The 16,250-nt window shown below is 34.8% G+C and overlaps 1 protein-coding gene across 1 annotated transcript; it reads right to left on the minus strand.

The window, feature by feature from the left end:
* Positions 1 to 1,814: 1,814 nt before the first annotated feature.
* On the minus strand, positions 1,815 to 16,250 carry LOC121975929 (ubiquinone biosynthesis protein COQ9-B, mitochondrial-like). The gene is made up of 6 exons (XM_042527862.1): positions 15,882 to 16,250; positions 15,697 to 15,804; positions 3,064 to 3,237; positions 2,810 to 2,981; positions 2,345 to 2,418; positions 1,815 to 2,242 (listed from the first exon to the last, which is right to left on the minus strand). Exons 1-6 carry the CDS (start codon positions 16,203 to 16,205, stop codon positions 2,156 to 2,158), a joined length of 939 nt encoding a protein of 312 aa, XP_042383796.1. The 5' UTR covers positions 16,206 to 16,250; the 3' UTR covers positions 1,815 to 2,155.

Raw genomic sequence — 16,250 nt, forward strand, 5'->3', positions numbered from 1 at the left:
AGCAAAAACATGTGAAAAAAATTATAATACATTTGATCCATGTGCATGGTGGAGTACATACGATGCTCAAACACCCAACTTGATAAGAGTAGCATTGAGGATACTTTCATTAACTACAAATTCATCTGGGTGTGAAAGAAATTGAAGTACATTTAAAGAAGTAAGTTTGAAACTTTAAATCTTTAATTAAAGTAAAGTATTAATTTTTAAAGTTTATATTCATGTTTCTAATTATAATATTTACTTTTTTTTAATTCATACAAAGAAAAGAAATAAATGAGATGTCAATAGGTTGAACAATATAATATTTATCCAATTTAATTCTAAATTGTTAAACAAACAAAAAAGAAAGAATAGAATATCGATGTCCTTCTTGCAAAAGATTCCTCAAATGCATAAGGTTGGATTATGTTTGGTGGGAAAGATGATGAAGTTAAACTAGGTTCCGAGCTCACAAGACAAATAGTTGATAAAGCAAGTGGAGCAGATGAAAATCTACAACTTCGAAGAACTCAAGAGTGAGAAAACTTTACGAGGATGATTTTGCATCCGAAGAAGAAGAGGATCACAATGATGATATTGAGTTTGTGTCCAATGAAGAACACGTTCTTGAAAATTATGGAGAATAATAAGTAGAATAAATATGTGATATTTTATTGGTTGTATAATTTTGAATTCATTTTAAATTTGATGTTATTGTATTGAAGATATAATAGGTGATTTATTATATAATTTATATTGATACCGAAGAATCCCCTTAGCGACACCTAGTCCCCACCTAGGCGCTAGTTTGCGGCTTGACCAGCGCCTAATGAATTTTAGAAGTTTGCTTGCAAGTATTCTTTCTTTTACGTTTTTATTATATTCCACTGCGACTAACACTTTGATAGAAATAACAAACAAAATCGAAGAAAAGTTGACGAGTCGACATTCCCCCCTCCCCTTCTATCGACGCCACTGATCCTACAAAATGGTGCTGAATTTTAGAAAAATTATACCTCATTTTAGACTTTTTGTACCTATAAAAAATAATGAGGATTTTTGTTCTCTCACGATAAACTAATTGTCGATCGATTCCCAGTTGATCGGAGTTGTCCAATTGATAGAAAATATATTAGATCCTAATTAAATGATGTTGAATTTAAGAAAAATTATACCTCGTTTTAAATTTTTTTACCTAAACAATATTGATATATACATGGAGAAAGTGAAAATAAATTTTTCTTAACACGAGGACAAAACATTCCCATTATTTCAACTGCATACACTCACATTATGACAACTACATAATTTCCAACCTCATGATTGATTCTGAATTTCGAGCGTATTCTAAGTTGTCTGCTACAACATCCCACCCACCTCTTTTTCTATCCAGCAATAAAAATTTTACTTTTACCCTTTTTACGATGGACTTGCCAATTTGCTTTAATTTCCGTGGCTAGAATGACTTTAATTAGTCAGTTTTTTTATTTCTCAACGACTTCATTTTTTCCCAAATATGATTCTTATGTAAGCATATTGAATCAAAACAAACTGATTCACCGTAGACTCCTACAGATTAAATTGAAGCCAACGAAATTGGGTGAAGGTTCACATCTTTTGAGCAAGCTTTGGATGAGTCAACACCCATACTTGGAGTGGAGTTCGTTACTCACTTATAACGTTCTTGTCTAGGTCAACTGATCAATTATTAAGCCATAAGTGAATTTCGTCATGATTAGATCCTTAGGTCGACTTCTCGATGATTAAGCCAGGAATTATTTATGGATTGTTATAGAGGATCATGCTCTTCCCTGGGTTTTCCGCTGTGGTTAGATCCACAAGGAACTTCCTAATTGCCCACACTCTACATGAAATTTGCCACTTTACATCAGCCGAAATATTTGGTCCTTCACTAGTCCACAAAAGTTTCAGTGCAGGACTCAAGATTCACTGTACCATATTTTGAGAAGCTGGTCCGAACACAAGTTTCCAGCTTTTCATTTTCCCTAATGAAAGCTTCCATATATACACATGGTATTCAAGATTAAAAGGCTCTTGCAGTTCAATGTCTGGTTGTGATGAGTCAACTAAAAGCCAGATGATATCGACAGTTTTCTCTGGGAGAGAGATATTATGCAACCTGAGAAATTATTCCTAGAACAAATTCATTGCCTCATTTGCTACCCGGAAAAATGCCTGCCATGAATCCCTTTACTGTGTTACCCACGCCTGCCCCGACTGCCTCGGCTAAGTATGCAGCCTACAGAAATGACCAAATTATAGTCTCAAATAGTTGCAATGGTGAAAGAAAATAGAATCTAAAAAATGTAAGCAGGATGTCTAGTTGTCAACGAGATAGTACTTCTTGAACAGTCTTCTGAAGGTCGAAAGCATCTTTTACACGGCGGTCCAAGAAAACCCATGTGTCTCTGAAATCTACCAAAGGAAGGGAAACACATACTCGTATAAGATACAGAATTGTGAATAACATGGATTTGGAAGCTAAATACGAGCTAGGAGACTATCCATACTTTGTAACAAGAATTTCTGAAACTAGCAAAGACTAAGTGAACTATGCAATTCAGAATAACGATCTAATGAGAGACAAAACAAACAAATTAATTAATTTAATATACCTGTCATTAATAAGGCAAATAGAAAATGGACATGACTGGAAAAAAACGAAATCAATATCTAGAATAGATGGAAAAGGAATCCAAATCTTAATGCAGTGGTTAAATATTAGCTTCTATAATTATTTCGTTAAGAAATGTGTAGGAAACAACATATCAAAAAGCACAAGAGTCACAGAGGGGAGTTACTGAACCTGGAGAATGATCAGTGAGCATATATACTTCAGTTGTCGAGTATATACCTCCCAGTATTGTTCGCTTCAAATACCAGTCAAAGTCAGAACCTGAATCACCAGCTGCATGCCATATCTCATCAATCAATTCAGCTCGTTGCTTAAAGTTGTTAGGGAGGTTTGCTGGTTGTGCCTGAAAAAGCAAAAAAGATAAGCATCCAACACGAAGAGTTCATACAGTCTTTTATCTAACATATATGGAAAATGGCACATACCTGAATGCTAAGTGCTTGTGGCCATTTTGCTATGTAAGGTGCTTGCATCTCCAATCGAATGCGAATAAGCTTTGTTAGACGATCACTAAGAGTTAAATCCTTCAGTTCATTCTTCAATTCATCTCCTGACTCAACTTTCTCTATAAGTTTTTGAAGACAGTAATCCATGAAAAACTGAAAAGATGGAGGACATCACAAAAACAAGATTAAAGAAGTGACATATAACAGTTTGGAACATGATTAAAGACACTTCTGTAGCTAGATTGTGAAAATCTCATAAAGGAAATAACGTCAACTAAATCGTAAGTGAAGTTAAAGATTAGTGCCACCTATCCAAGGACTGTATTCCCAGGATTCTGGCATGAGCACCATGATATCTTGGTAATTGTGTTCCTTGCACCAGTTTACATGTCAAAAGTTTTTCTACACTCATTAGAGCACTGTCATATAGGCTTGGTATGGTGCATGTGCCTAGTGCACATTTATTTCTGAGCCATTTTATACATTTGTAGGATCCAACCAAAACAACTCTGCCATCGCAAGCAGGTAGACCACATGTGCACGCCCTATGAGGATTCCTCCCATGGAAAAATAAATCCAAAAGTTTTCTGCATCATGAGTTCAAGGAGAGATCTACATGGAACAACCAAAAATTTTGGCAAAGGGAAAAGAGAATCTAACAGACTGAACACGCTCCTACCTAGCCATAGCCTGAAATAATATCCAAGTCTGTAGTATAAAAAGTTTGTATCCTCTAAGATCAATTGTAGTACAACTGTAGTTTCAGCAGATGCTATTATGATACATGTGTTGAGGATCACCTGTTCATCTAGCTGGTCTTCTATATAAATAATATGTTGCTCGCTACCAGTGTTTTCAATAGCGGCAGATAGCGCGCTGTGTAGTGCGCTATTGCACGCTATGATCAACAAATGCTACATCGCATTCGCTGATTAGCGATTGTTCCAAATAGCCCACGCTATTCAGGACAATAGCATCGATAGCGCACGATAGCATGCGCTATCTTGACTTAGCATCCCATAGCGTGTGATAGCTTGGGCTATCCTGATTTAGTTGACTACAAAATCAACTAAGCAAGAATCAGATTTTAACAGAGCAGAATCGTGACAAACCTTCGAGCAGTTAGGGCAAAGGCAGAGGCAAGTAAGAAAGATAGGTCCAAATACAATTGGCGAGGGGAGGAGCGAGGGGCGGCAAGGGACGGCGACTGGATGCGAAGTTTTCTCCTTCCTTTTCGTTTTTCTTCGGTTGGTTTGTTTCTGACTTTCTGTCGATTGTTTGTAATTTTTGATTGATTTTTCTTCTAATATAATCAACGGTGAAATTAGAGAATCAATTAATTAATTATTTGTTCAAACAGTGAAGATTTTTGTTTCTTTCGATTGCTTTTTCTCCTTCATCCATAGATAATCAAATGTCAAGAAAATAATTAATTATTTATTTATTTTGATTTTTTTCTTTTGTTTTTCTAGGATTTTTATTGTATATTTAGAATTTAAAATGTCTACGAATTTATCAAAAAAATAAAAAAGATATTTTTTGGAAATATTGTTATCAAAAGGAGGGGGGGGAATTTGTTCGGTGCAATTTTGTCACCATATATCAAATGGAGGGATTACTCGCTTAAAGGAACATTTAGCTTAACTCATAAAAGGGTTGCACCTTGCATAGTTGTCAAAAGCGCGAGGTGCAAAAAAGCGCTCAAGGGTCGTGAGGCTTAAAGCACAAAGCGAAACGCGAGCTTTACGGAAAAAAAAATATAATAAACAAAAGGACTAAAAGTCTTTGAAAATTCAAATAACCATAAATAAAATATTCGTTGATGAAGTTGTAGATTATTCAAAAAACTAAAAATAAATCAAGTCTTTGAAAATATGATAGATGAAATATCAAGTATCAAAATAATCATCGTCTTTATCTTCATTGTCCAAATCTATGTCATTAGCGTCATCGCTTGATTTGTATCCATCAGTATCTTCTTCTTTAGTTTCAATATCAAGATTAATTCCTTCTTCATTTGCAAGACTAGCTTGAGTTGAAAATTGCTTTCTTTTTACTGATGCAGATGATGATGCGCCTTTTGAAGAAGATGCATTTCGAGATCAAAAGTCATATGCACTTTCACCAACCCCAGATCCTCGTGCTACATCACTCCAACGCAAATTTTCACCTTCATAGACAAAATCATTATCATTGTCTATATCACTATCATGCAATTTTCCCAACAACTATTCATTACTATCATCTATCTCTGACAAAGTAATAGGATCAATCTTAACTCGCATGTCATATCTTCTCCTCAAAGCTCTATTGTATTTATATACCAATTCATTCAATCGTTCTTGAGACAACCTATTTCTTTTCTTAGAATGTATCTACAAAAAATTTAAAAGTAAAAGGTTAAGTCCATAATGTAAATTTTAATATATATTAAAAAAAACTCCAACTTACATGTTCAAAAACACTCCAATTACGTTCACAGCATGAAGAAGAGCATGTGAGGTTTAAAATCTTCATTGCAAATATTTTTAATTCAGGTGTTGATGCACCATAAGAAGACTACCAATCAGCTTGAAATGCAAAAGCATATAAATTATAAGATTAACTTTATTACCATCCAATATTGATATTGCGCAATATATTATTTACAAAATTTACCTGATGATTTTAAAGTTCGTTGTTGAATAGCCATTGGCAAACTAAAAAGTCCTGCTTTCTTATATTTTTTCCAATTGATTCGTGATCTTATCTTGTAAATCCTCACCTTTCACCAATCTAGATATGCACTTGTACAAACCCTACATCACTTCTGTATCATTTTCTATGTTAGGGTTTGAGTAAAAACACTTTGGATTCAAGAAATATCCGACTGCGTGCAAAGGTCGATGGAGTTGAACGTTCTATCTTTTGTTAATGAATTCAAAAATACTATGATATTTCTCTTCATTATTGTTAAATGGCACAGCGATGACTTCTTTGGCCCTATCCATTGACTCATAAATATAACCTATAGGAGACATTTTTTTCACCGTCTATTAGCCGTAATACTTTCACCAATGGGTCGCCAACTTTTAATGCAAAAATCATATTTTTCCAAAAAGAAGGCATCAATATCACTTCTCCTAAACGTTTTCCAGCAGCCTTTTTAGAAAATTGACTATTTGTCCACTTTTCAAATGTAAACATCTTTCTCAAATTTACTTGTTGTACATGAAACCACTTTAAAGTCAAAAAAATGATTGTGAAACATGTCTTTGCAATTCTTACCATGTCTCTCTATCCAGTAAACTCTCTTATCATGCTCAATACTTGTAGTATGTTGTAAACATAACCATTCACCATCAACGCCCGTTCATGTAATTTTTTGAGATGAAGAATTTTGAATATATCCTCCAACAACAAATCTAAACAATGAGCTGCACAAAGAGTCCAGTACAAGTGTGAAAATCGATTTTCCAAAATATGTCATAAAAAACAAATAAATTTAGTCAAAAAATTTAAAAATATGATCCAATTATTAATTAAAAGTAACTCAAATTTAAAATATTATCTGGACTGACATTGCAGATTGCATTATCTGTTACAATCTGAACCACATTTTTTTCTCCAATGCGATACACAAATTTAGAAAATAACTCAAACATCTTGTCAGCTGTATGAGAATAGCCTGAAGCATCAACTGATTCAACAAATACACTTCCTTTGGGACCATTCAGCAAAAAATTTATAAGAGTCCTACCCTTTTTATCCGTCCATCCATCAGCCATAATTGTGCACCCAAACTTAGCATGATCCTCTTCATGGGATTTGAGAAGTGAGTTCGTATTTGTCAATTCCTTCTTTAAATACTTAACCCTCACTTCATGATATGATGGAGATTTCATCCTCGATCCAAATTGTCTAATAGATTCAATACAAGGCTCAAAAGAATCATATTTAACAACATTAAAGGGAATTCCAGCATCATACATCCATCTTGCAAATTTCTCAACTATATTATCTCTTAACTTTTTTTATTTTCATGAAATTGTCCTTTATTTTTTGCATGTCTTTATTTGACAATTTCATCAACATCTTTCATAAAATAAAGATTAATAGGTTCAGTGTATTTATATTTTTTTAGTATCTTGGACCATAGGATGGATGCTTGAATCGAATATTGGTCGTTTCCCTTTCACTTTAGTTTGATGATCATCTTCTTGTTTTTCCAAATCTTCCAAATCATCAATATCATCAAAATGAAGAATTTCATCCATTTACAAAAAAAAAAGGATAGCCCGGTGCACGAAGCTCCCGCCATGCGAGGTCCCGGAGAAGGATCCATTGTACACAGTATTACCATGCTTTTTGCAAGAGGTTGTTTCCAGAATTCGAACCTGTGACCTTTTGGTCACATGACAACAACTTTACCGTTGCGCCAAGACTCCTCTTCAAATTTCATCCATTTGATTCTTCAAATTACTCTTTTTTGCATGAACTCTCTAATTTCTTCTTTAACATGCTCAGAACATTTTGGACAGGCTTTCACATTTCTATTGCCCCCAATTAAATGTAGCTTGTGTCGATAAATTCCGTCATTTGTTATTTTATCACAAAAAATATAACTAACAATATTTAAATTTTTAAGATCCGAACATGTTGCATAATTCCAAGGAATATCTTTTCGAGTTGATGAAATTGTTGTATTTGACATGGTTAAAAATCGAGACTGCTGAAAATGAAATCAATAATAATCAATCAATAAATAAAATATAAAATATGAAAAAAATTAATTATAGAATATAAATCTGATTTATATGAATTAATAAAATTTATTAGATTTTTAAATTTAAAATATATTTTTTATATATTTAAATCTAATTCATAAAATTTATCAGATTTTTTTTATTTTGAATATATGTTTTATGTATTTAAATTTTAAATCTGATTTACTAATTTATTTGAATTAATAAAAAAATTATTTTTTGAATTTTAAATATATTTTGATATATTTAAATCTGATTTATATAAATTAATTAAAAAAAATTATATTTAAAATATATTTTTATATATTTATATCTAATTAATAAAATTTATCAGATTTTTTTATTTTAAATATATTTTTTATGTATTTAAATTTTAAATCTGATTTACTGATTTATTTGAATTAATAAAAATATTTAATTTTTTAAATTTTAAATATATTTTTTATATATTTAAATCTGATTTATATAGATTAATTAGTTTTTTAAAAATTTTAATTTAAATATAATTTTATATATATTATTGGGATAATTGATTAGGCTTTATAAAAGACTATTTGAAATACCCCATTTAAGTGAGGAGTTCTTTAATTTAATTAAATCTTTAGAAAAATTTTTAAAAAAAAACATGTACAGTGTTACCGACGCTGCCGGAGGCGTCCGGTGACGCTGCCGGCGCCGTTGGAGGCGTCCGACATCCCGCGACGCCTCCGGTGCCGCCCCGACGATGCTAGAAATGTCTCTGGATGCCTTCGGTGGCGCCAGGAGCGTCCCATGACTGTGTGATGGCAAGATACTCATTGGATGCCGACGACGTTGGAAAAATTCACAAATAACAATAATAACAGAAAGAGATGAAGCACTTACCTAAAAGAGGCGATCGAGAAGCACGGACGATGAGAGGAGACGAAGAAGCAGCGGCGGTTTGAAGCAAATGAAAATTAAAGAGGTTTAGGGGTTTAAACTTGTAAAAAAACAAACAAAACAAACAAAAACGATCAAAAAAGGAAAGTTCGCGCTTCGCTTTTGCATGCGCGAAGCGCACACTTCCTGGAAGTCTTGCGCTTCCGAGTTCACAGTAGCGTGACGCTTGCGCCTCATGCTTAAGTGAGCATAATGATCGCTTTTTACAATTATGGCACTTTGTGTTAGTGTTTAGGATGATATTAAGCAAGAAATTAGAGAATCACTTTGACAAAATTAGAACATCTAAAAGCAAACAAACCGAATGCAGACGGTAGATCGCGAGGTCAGTAGTATACGCTATCATCAAAAGTCGACTTCGGTGAAATTAAGTTGGATTTCGATTTTTATGGCCGACTAGAAAGGGGGGTTGAATATACGTTGCCCCAAATTCGATTGCTTCTCTACAAGGTTAGTTTGCGCAGCCAAAATACAAACTAATATTAACAAGAAAGCTAAAGACAATAAGGAAGAATGCAAACCACTAACACGTTTCCTTTAACATGGTTCGGAGATTAGGGCTCCTACTCCATGGCTGCCTATAAGGTGGACGATCCCTCAATATTTCAGTGAATTAGCTCCCAACAAACTCCGACTACTCAAGCAACTCCTTGTGGGTGGAAAAACCTCACTACAACACTAACTAAGATCTCTTGGACGCAAAGAAAACCTTGAGCACTTAGTGACTACTAATTATGGTTAACTACCACTAATTTTGTCACCTTGGCCAGCCATCCCAAGCTCCATCTTATAGAGCTTGGGGAGAAGCAACCTTGTTATTTACCGTTACCAGTCGACTGGTTCTGGTACCAGTTGACTGGTGCCTGGCCAACGACTCTCTATCAGTCGACTGGTCTTTGTACCAGTCGACTGATCCCTACCGTTCGAACACAGAAACTCTTTGTGCTCACCCCCAGTCGACTAGTCCCAGTACTAGTCGACTGGCATAACTCTAAACCTAGGGTTTCTCTTCCCGAGTACATTTCTCTCGTACTCAGACCCTCACGACTCACTTGACTCTTCTAAGTAGCTTTGACCTCTTGCCTTTAAGCATACTTTCTTTGGCTCTCGTCCCTCGGATGCATTCAAGCCTGCGGCTCGTCCCCAATGCCATCCTTCGCGTATGCCTCGAAATTGCTTCCCTCGGCCTTTGTCCTCGCTGCCTTGTCCACGGTCCCTCGGATGCTTCATCCTTCACCGGACCCGAAGCCATCAACCTGAATCGCATGTGTATCTTGCGAACCTGCACAACTCAAATACACATATCAAATACAAGGATGAACCTAACTTAAACTCTTTGACACACACATCAAAACTATGATCGTACCGATCAAAACCTAGGTCGATTGCACCAACAGAGGGTTCAAGCCTCCTTCAATGCATGAGTTAAGAACTTGGATACTTAAGGCTGAGGTTGATGACATCAACCTAATATATGAGTATAAAAAGGAATGGAAAAAATATGGATGCACTATTATGTCCGATGGTGGGACGGATGGGAAGAGTAGAAGTTTGATCAATTTTTTAGTGAATAATCCCGCCGACACTTTCTTTTTGAAATCTATTGATCCATCAGCTTCGATAAAAAATGGGGAATTGATCTTTAAGTATCTTGCTGATGTTGTTGACGAGGTGGGAGAGGAAAATGTGATTCAAATTGTCACGGATAATGCTTTGAATTGTATTACGGTAGGGGAAAAATTATGGAGACTAGATACAGAATTTGGTAGACACCTTGTGCGCCGTATTGCATTGATCTAATGTTAGAGGATATTGTAAAGTTGAAGATTTTTTCTAACATAATTGAGCATGCTAAGATGGTTGTGAAGTTCCTTTATGGTCATGGAACTATACTTTCTTTGATGCGAAAATATACAAACGGTAAAGAAATTCTCCATCCTACTGTTACTCGCTTTGCTACTTCATTTCTCACTCTTTAAAATATGTATAAGGTTAAAAGACCACTTGAACAAATATTTGCTTCCAAAGATTGGGTTAGTTCACCACTATCTCAAACAACTTAGGGAAGGTCGTGAAGAGAATTGTTGTTCATGATCCCAACTTTTGGCCACATATTGCATTTTGTGTTAAGAGTGTTGTCCTCTTGTAAGTGAGTTAAGGGAAGTTGATTCGGAGGAGAGATCGACCATAGGATATATTTATAAACTTATGGATAAGGCAAAAGAAACAATAAAATTTAATTGTGGGGGAGTTGATAGAAATACAAGCCAATTTGGAAAAAAATTGATTCACGATGGACTCTACAACTTCATCATCCTCTACACGCGGCCAGGTATTATTTGAACCCGCAGTTGCGTTATGAAGAAAGGTTTTCTGATTGTGATGAAGTTAGAGATGGATTGTATACTTGCATGAATAAGATGTTTTCTGATGATCGTCTTAAAGCAGAGATCCAATTGGACTTCTATAACAAAGCTGAAGGAGAATTTGGAACTCCAATAGCAAAACGAACAAGAATGTTGCGGACTCCGAGTTAAATTATTTACTTCTTTACATCTTTTTTCAGTTTTTAACCTTTTATACCAGCATTCGTATTTTAAAATTATATATACATTTTTGTAATTTTCATTTTCTTTATGTTATTAGCCTCGTGGTAGGAACGTTTTGAAAGTAATACACCCGAGCTTACTATGTTTGCAATTCAAGTACTTGGTCTCACTTGTAGTGCTTCGGGATGTGAAAGAAATTAGAGCACTTTTGAATTGGTGAATATTCTAACTCTCCTTGAATTTTAATTGTTTTATAATTTTCATATCATTGTTTAATTTTTTATATATGTTTTCTTCTTTACAATATTAGATTCATGCAAAAAAGAGAAATAGGCTTAAACATGCGAAGTTGAATATGTTGGTGTTTGTGAAATATAACTTCAAGCTTAGGAAGAGAAGCCTTAGGAGGAGAGACAAGATTGATCCCATTATAGTTGATTAAATTGATTCGGATGATGAATGGATAACTGAGAAAAAAGGTCATGTCCTCCCCGTAACTACTAAATGGCTTAAAGATGATAAATTATTTGAAAGTGATCCTATTGTGAGTGTGTCGTCGACTATCTTTGAAAGTCTTTTCGACTCGGATAAGCGAGTAAAAAATGTTGAGAATATAGTTGAAGTTCCTCCTACAAATTAAAAAAAAAAAGTTGTTGAAAATTCAAGTAAGCATATGCAAATTATTTACTTATATCTACTTAACCTATATAGGTGGAAGCAAAGGCAAACAAGTAAGGTTGAGTCTTGTTGATGAGGAAGATAATCATCTTGATGCTAAAAACTATGGTGATGTAACTCCAACAATTTTTGATAGTGAAAATTTTCCAACTAAGACACTATTGATGATGATAGTGATATAGAGTTGGATGATACTGATTATTTTTAGGTTATAAAAAGGGCAGCCCGATGCATGAAACTCCCGCCATGCGGGGTCCCGGGGAAGGATCCATTGTACGCAGTCTTACCCTGCTTTTTGCAAGAGGTTGTTTTCAGGATTCAAACGTGTGACCTTTTGGTCACATGGCAACAACTTTACCGTTGTGCCAAGGCTCCCCGTGATTATTTTTAGGTTATATTGTTTTAATTATAAGACTTTTTAAATTGTTGTTCTTGGATATTTTGGCATGTAATAAATTATTATGATTAATTTTAGGTTATGTTATTTTTATTTTACTTATATAATTATATTTTATTTTTTAAATTTAAAAATTGACGTGCACGAAAAGTTTGCGCTATGTGCTTCGCTAGTTAAGCTACGCGATGACAAGACAAAAACGCTATGAACCAACGCTACGTGATTTAAAACATTGCTCGCTACTAAGAGTATATCTAATGTGAACACTCTGAAGGAGCTGCATAAAAATGAGTTCAAAGTGAGAGGTTCAAGTAAAGAAAATATTTAGCTTATATAATTGAAAAATACGAGCTCAAGAAAGTTAAGTTTTGATTGACATAACTATATTAAGAATCTGGAGTAATTCAATATGTTGAATCCAAGTTGGTCAAAATGCATTTGGCAAGTCGTTTCAGACACTTTGCAAACATGACAACAAGATGAATGGCAAGATCCATATATCAAGCACATCACATATGCAAGTAGTATCAAGAGTATTATGTAAATCACAATCTACATTCGACCTGATTCAACACATGAAGTTAGTATAGTGGCTAGATACATGGTCAAATGGAGAAAAACACTGAAAAGTCGAGTATTAATTATTTTGCAAATCCAGATATAATAGCAACTCAGATTTTGTTGCAAATCCAGATGAACGGGTTTAGTGACAAATCCAAATAGAATTAAGTTGGGGTTGAAGATGATTGAGTTTGACATGGAATGCTGTAATAGGCATTTGTTCTAAGCCACATTGAGAAGATTGATTATTCATTATTTTATCTTAATGTTATATATAAGGCATGAGCCTCTCTTTGAATCAATATTATATATTACTACGTTTAAAGTGTTTATTCTATATGTTTTGACAATAATAAACATATTAACCATATAAAAATTAAACATATATGATATGCAATCAACTACTAACCATTGGATCTAAAGAATTTCTATTAATGAGTTTATCATGATTACTCTTTTCTTGAAAGGACAAATAACTTAACACAAGAAATATTAGATAAGTTACAGGAGTACTTAAGGGTTCACAAGAGAACTATTTTTTTTTTTGCTTCTTTCATATATCCAGCAATTGATTTAATATTTATTATTCAAGGTATTTAATTATGTGATGCATTTTTAATACAACATAAATCAAACATGGTAAAGCGATGATGTGAGACAACAAACATAAGCATGGAGTGCCAGCAGGTGAGTGAGATTATATGCACTAATAGCATTGTCCCAAATTTAGGATTTTTCAAGAATGCTTCTCAAAAACCAAAACTTAAAAAATTTAAAATTGATTTGACAGATAGAGAATTAGTAATTACTAGTGTTCAACATTAACTCATCCAAATTCAATCAAAAACGAATAATTCTATCAATAATTACTATAGTTATGTACACAAATTCAGTGGACTCAATATGTTTTGATCATGTACATATCTTAAAAATATAACATTTTGTTTGATTGTTAAATATGAAAATAAACATCTGAGAAAGAAAAAAAATGAAAAATAAGCATCAAAGGGTTACATACAAAATATAAATTATGTGCCTTTTAATTTGAACATAATACTACTATATACTAGAATACTTTCAACATGCTTACTCAAAGTTTATTGAACATCAAAGGAATTAATTACGTGTGGTATCAAATAAATTAAATTCATGGACCACCATGTATTAGGTTAAAGTTTTAATTATTTTACTACTAATGTTCAACTAAATTAATTTCAGTTTGATTAGAGGAAATAACAACAACCAAGCCTTATCCCACTAGGTGGGTTGGCTAAATTTTGAGGAAACATCAACTCTCATATAAATTAGGCTGTAAACTGGCTTTTTGAGTACTTAAATTTTGCAGTATAAGTACCTTAACCATAATTTATCTCACTGATAAATTTAAGTTGCATTATTATAAATTAATATGTCTTGCATGTGCATTACAAGATGTGGGCATCAACTAGTTTGTTTAAAAACTCTGGTCAATGATCTATGTGTTAATCCTCATCAAATTTCTATGTACTGTGACAGTCAAAAGGTTATATAGTAGCCAGAGATGAAAATCCATTCGAGCACCAAGCATGTTGAGTGAAGTATCACATGGTTTGTGATACTTTTCCGTATGTTTTTATAAAGAAGGTTAACTCACATAACAAACACATGAAAAATTGGTAAACACATCATGAAGACCCTCTTTGCACCAAGTTCTAGTAGTGCTTGGAACCAATGAGTGTCAACAACAATTCATAACCCCGCAATGGACCATTAATAAGGACAAATGATAGCAATTATGTTTTGACATTATGTGAACCGAGGTGAAAAATTATTAAGTGTTGTTCAAATATGCCCTACAATCAGTTGTTGAAGTCTCACAATGGGCGACCTTATAGTGTTTAAGCTAAAATGTAAAAAAAGCATATGCTTGAGATGATTTGGTAATAAATCAACCTGGTAGTTGACCCTAAGGCCTGAGCAGTCAGATCCATTCAAAAGTAGTTAACGCATTGATGTGCTTTGCATTTTTTGCCAGCCCTTGAGGGTCGATTTGAATGAAGCTGTGTTGAGAAGACAACTAAATTAAAACTGCAGAAAGCATGAAACTTGTTGGTTCAGTAGAATTGAAGGTCACTAAGTTGGTCCTTATTGAATTGGCAAAAATACATATTGTATGAGACACTCTGAAGTTGGAACTTGTCTGGTCATTGGAAATGGAAATACCCTTTGTAGCATGTAAGTGGCACTTACATGCTTTTTTAATGCTTTGATATGATAATCGTTAGATTAACCCATTGTGTTTTCCTCGAATACATTATGTTAGTTTAGAACTTATGGTGGCATGATGTATGACAAATCGTTGGGAGACATTAAAGTGACACATCAAATGCTTGTTGAGTTATCTATGAGAGTGACACTAGTATAAGAGTTATTGTGCTAGTCAACCACTTGTGTGTTTATATTGCAACCTTCCCTATTTCTCGACACCGTTTGTGCTTTTCATCTTCATCCCCACTGCGATTTTCTCCTTGTCTTGAGGCTTCAACAGAAATCATTGCGGTTCTGGGTTTGTGTATCATTTTTGTGTTTGATATATTCTATTTAGTTGTTCAGCTGAAGACTACATCGTCTAATGCACATAGATCCCTAATTGACTGGCATCCGAGCTATTATGTGGCATGTGTGGTAATAAGAGCAGCGATAATTTGATTGATTGCATCATTAGGGACAAAGATAAAAGAAATATGTGAAATACAGGTGAAGCAAATCTGGATTTGATTACCTCGACAAGTGCCGCATCCTTACGAGGAATCGAGCCAACGATAGCTGGGGATACGCCCACATCCCTTGCCCCAGCGATCAGAGCCGACTCCGTCCACCCTAACCTTGCCTAAGACACAGAAAAATAATCACAGTCGAAGAACACAGGAGCTCAAATGTTCGCAAAGAAGAGGATCAAATACTTACCGTGTGAGGAAGTGCTGCGATGAACACACGAGCCTGCGTTTCCTCGTACTTACCTGCCGCACCTTCATTTGGCCTAGAGCGGTTCCCATTCCTCCGGGCCTCACCGTCATCCTTCGCGATTCGTGTAGCCTCCACCGGCGACACCCCTTCCGGGGTCTCCTTCTGCGGCCGCGACTGTTCCTCTGAAGGGATCGGCCGAGGCGGGGGAAGCGGAGGTACGTCGCTGGAAAGGCCTCGGAGGGATGTCGATCCCGCGGCCGCGATGCGGGATCTGGAAGCGAGGACAGAGAGGAGGCGGCGAGTCGCCACCCCTGAATTCAACATTCGCGCTGTGAGAGAGAGACCGAGTGTGGCGAACCAGAAAGCCAC

The sequence above is a fragment of the Zingiber officinale genome, chromosome 4B (assembly GCF_018446385.1).
Source record: "Zingiber officinale cultivar Zhangliang chromosome 4B, Zo_v1.1, whole genome shotgun sequence".
In the NCBI taxonomy this organism is placed as follows: domain Eukaryota; kingdom Viridiplantae; phylum Streptophyta; class Magnoliopsida; order Zingiberales; family Zingiberaceae; genus Zingiber; species Zingiber officinale.